This window comes from Bos javanicus, chromosome 26 (assembly GCF_032452875.1).
Source record: "Bos javanicus breed banteng chromosome 26, ARS-OSU_banteng_1.0, whole genome shotgun sequence".
Lineage (NCBI taxonomy): Eukaryota > Metazoa > Chordata > Mammalia > Artiodactyla > Bovidae > Bos > Bos javanicus.
Genome location: NC_083893.1, coordinates 3,923,938 through 3,928,304, shown reverse-complemented (window position 1 = coordinate 3,928,304; position 4,367 = coordinate 3,923,938). Strand labels below are relative to the sequence as shown.

At 38.3% G+C, this 4,367-nt stretch overlaps 1 protein-coding gene across 1 annotated transcript; it reads left to right on the top strand.

The window, feature by feature from the left end:
- Nucleotides 1-447: 447 nt before the first annotated feature.
- On the top strand, nt 448-2,264 carry LOC133239076 (protein FAM229B-like). The gene is made up of 2 exons (XM_061402633.1): nt 448-835; nt 2,114-2,264. Exons 1-2 carry the CDS (start codon nt 657-659, stop codon nt 2,262-2,264), a joined length of 330 nt encoding a protein of 109 aa, XP_061258617.1. The 5' UTR covers nt 448-656.
- Nucleotides 2,265-4,367: the final 2,103 nt, after the last annotated feature.

Sequence of the window (4,367 nt, the reverse complement as noted above, 5' to 3'; positions counted from 1 at the left end):
TGTATGCTCCTCTTAACTTTGCTGTGTACTTGAAACTACTTTAAAAATAGTCTTTTTAAAAGTCTGCAAATAAGACCTAGAGAATATCTTATTTGGTTAGAAAACATCTTAATTCAAATAGCAATAAATTATAACAGTTGATCTAAAAATGGTGATTTCCCAGAACGTTCATCACACTGAAGTTTTGATAGTGTAAAGTATAATAACACCCATCACTAAGGAAATGATAGGTAAAGTGTAAATAACAATATTTTGTAGTGGTTAGAAACAATAATATACATTCAGCATGAGAGGTAGAACTTTCAAACACAGTGCTGAACAAGTCTGTACTCAAGAGTATCAGGAAAGGCATGATAAGAAAAAACTTAGATTATGTTGAAAGTGAAAAAGTGAAAGTCACTCAGTCATGTCCAACTCTTTGCGACCCCACAGACCATACATCTTGTCAACATCTTTGAGCGTCGCCAGCTCCGGAGGCCGTGCAGGCAGGAAACTATGTGAAAGAATCTTCTGATGTCACGGTTTCTGGGTGTCACTGGAACATTAGATCATCATTCCTTTGGCAGTTCCAGCCTTCCCTGGAAGGTCAGTAGAAGCAATTGATTTATTCACCTCTACAGGAATCAGACTGGGCCTATTTTGGTTTTCAGTGAATTATGCCTTTTCGGTTTGGGACTCAGCCAAGGAGGTTTCCGGTGGAAGGGGGAGATTCTTCAATTGGGCTGGAGCCTGGACTGAGCTCCAGTGCTACTTGTAATGGGAAAGAGATGTCACCAACCAGGCAACTCCGAAGATGCCCTGGAAGTCATTGCCTGACAATAACCGACGTTCCCAGGCCAGAATTCTCCAGGCCAGAATACTGGAGTGGGTAGCCTTTTGCTTCTCCAGGGGATCTTCCCAACCCAGGGATCAAACCCAGGTCTCTTGCATTGCAGGTGGATTCTTTACCAGCTGAGCCACCAGGGAAGCCCATATTTAGCAAACATATATAAAATCCTAATCCAGGAACCATATTAATATGGTAAACTGTTAATTGACTTGTGAGGAAAAGAATAGGCATGGAGACTAGGAATAAAGGAACAAACTATTTAAAAATCAATGCCTAGTAAAAAGAAGAGATTTGTGGACATAGGTCAATCATGATAGCACACCAAGAACTGCAGACTGTCATTAACACAAATTTCTGACTCTAGGGTCAAAACAAAAACAGAAAGGATATTTCCTACCATTTAATCTGTGAAGATTAATTTAGAAAGTGTATTTAAAGAGCTTAACACAACTTAGTATTTAATGAATATTAAATAAGTGTGAACTATCATGGTGTTATAAGTATTGTCATTAATATAGATGGTGTTTTTTTTTTTTTTTACTCTTTAATGGGCATTTTCATCAAAGCCATTTTTCTCCACAAGTCCTTATAAAATTAAATATTATATAAGACAGTTACTATAAAGCTATGATTTACTTTTAGAAACATAATATGCAATTTATCTTAATATTATATTGGTTTGCCTAGGACCGAGAAGGAGAGGCGTTGGAAAAAATTCACTTTTATAATGAAACAGGAGTTAATCTTTATTAGTGAATTTGTTTGTTTGCTTTTTCATATCTTCAGACATTTTGGAATCTGGAAGGAAGGTGATGTGGCTTGATCTTACTGGATTTCACTCTGCAGTTCCTGAGATCAGGGAATAAGATGAGAAATAAACAACTTTGTAAATTCAACCTGTAATCAAAGGTGATTTGCTTCAGGTTGATTTTCAGAAAAGCAAAACCTGCAGTCTTACCCCAGTCAGTCAGAAATAACACAATGAGGCAATTCTGTCTGATGGGATCCAGGCTGGATGAAATCCAAGATAATACAATGCAGCATTTCCCAGAGCAGAAAGCTTGGTTCATCGTGCCAAACAATGGCAGGATCGGTGGCTCTTGTTCAGAGGCAGCTCTGCCAGTTTTGCTTTCGGGAGGCTCTCTGCTGAGTACAGAAAACACCTGCTGCTCAATAATTAACTCCTCCCAAACATCAGGCAAGGCAGCAGCAACAGTGACCTCTTCTGCCTCTCCCAGTCTCATTTCCCCAATGTGTTTTCAAGCCTGTGTTTGCTTTTTCTAGGGCAATTACTGTCTATGTATGCATCGTCGCTCCTTGTCCTGCAGGTTCTTCCACAGGCATTTTTGTGTTCAATGGTTACTCTGGATATACTTCACACCTTTTCTGCATAGAATACCAAGCACTGAACAGGATGCATACTAATATTGTCTAAATGACTTTAATAAAACCCATTATGAAGAAGGTAGAGTTGAAGGAAGGGAAATAATATTAAATAAGTGAAGAAAAAAGATTCAGCATCTTTGGTCTGGTGATTTTAGGTGGTAAAACACACAGGATTTAATCTTAGAGACACAGTTGGAATCTTGGCTTTACTTCCTTCTTCATAGTTGACCTTACACAATTAACTTAAAACCTCTACATCTCAGTTTACCCAGTTATACAGTTGTACCCAATGCTGCTAGAATAAAAGTAAATGATGTTATCTATGCAGACTGATGATCATAACACCTAGAATGGGAGAATCAAATAGGTATTGTATTTATAAACCAAAAGAACAAATACCACTAATTATATACAATATACTCTTTTATTTAAGTAATTGGAGAAGGAAACGGCAACCCACTTCGGTATTCTTGCCTAGAGAATCCTGTGGACAGAGGAGCCTGGTGGGCAGCTGTCCATAGGGTCACAGAGTTGGACACGATTGAAGTGACTTAGCATCCGTGCTTGCATTGGAGACAGAAATGGCAACCCACTCCAGTATTTTTGCCTGGAGAATCCCAGGGACAGAGGAGCCTGGTGGGCTGCCAACTATGGGGTTGCACAGAGTCAGACACAACTGAAGTGACTTAACACGCATGCATTAAGTAATAAATAATAGAACAACCACTACTATATTCATTACTATCTCTTGGTTACTGTGATTTTGCTATACTTTCTCAAAAGGCATAGTCAATAACTCTGCCCCCAATATATCATCTGGCTTTTTGGCACAGTATCAGTCAAGGAGTAACTTTAGGTGCCCATGAAATTCATTAATATGCCATTAATATGGAATTTGTTCTCAATTGCATGGCCCCCTTTCAGTCTGTTTGCCCTTAGTTTTTAATATTTCTAGGTAAATTAGGAATAAATAGAAGTTCCCTGGTTCTCCACTGAGTCAGTCAGTCCTGGTGGCTTAGTCAAAGAGATAATATACAAATTCTACAAGTTATTAATGGATCTACTATGTTAGGTATACCTTGTAGCCCTTCCTAAATAATCTCACACTCATGTGAGTTGAAAGTATTGCAAATTAATAATTAAAGGATAATAAAGATATGCATAAAAAGCTATGGAATCCTAAAGAGAATGGTAGGCTACTTGAGGAATACAAAGAATGTTACATAACCTAAGATATTCAAGATTAGAGGAGAAGGACATTTATACAATATGGCAGAGATGAAGTAAATTATCATCAGAGAGGAAAATATGCAATCATTAGAGCAGCATGGAAACCTAAAACAGACATGAGCATCATAAAGTCATCTGGACTAATTCCTCTCATTCTACATGTCTCATCCCCCATCAAGTAGCCATTAAATTGCATCCACTTCCCTCACTGAATTTATGTATTTCTGTAAGAGATCTTAGTTGCAGTTATAAGTTTACATAGCAATGCATCTTGTGGATATTTATGTAAGCAAATATTGATTTTCATGTTTCTTCTCTCCATTGCCAATAGTTTGACAATTCAGAATTTTTAAACTCTGGACAATTTAGTAGTCGTTTAAAGTGATACTCTAATAGACAACAGCATTATTGCACATGTGTAATAATGAGTAGAGGCTTCCCTGGTAGCTCAGATGGTAAAGTGTCTGCCTACAATGCGGGAGACCAGGGTTCAATCCCTGGTTTGGGAAGATCCTCTGGAGAAGGAAATGGCAACCCACTCCAGTACTCTTGCCTGGAAAAATCTCATGGACAGAGGAACCTGGTGGGCTACAGTCCATGGGGTCACAGAGGAGAGTGTGGTTAGGTATTAGGAACTGTGGAAGGAAATGTAAACAGAAATCTTAAAAAGGAGGTTGGGATAAAAAATGAATGGCATAATAGCATATTAAGGAAATAAGGCACATGGAATAGAGGGCCATCATAAAGAATGGCTTTGTGTATCAGGTAGATGGATTGATGACATGGAACAATAATTGGAGTATAAAAGAGTGGGAAGCTGCCTGGCACTCTGTGACAACCTACACAGGTGGGATGGGAGAGAGGAAGGAAGTTCAAGAAGGAGGGGATATATATATATACACAATTGTGACTTTTTGCATTA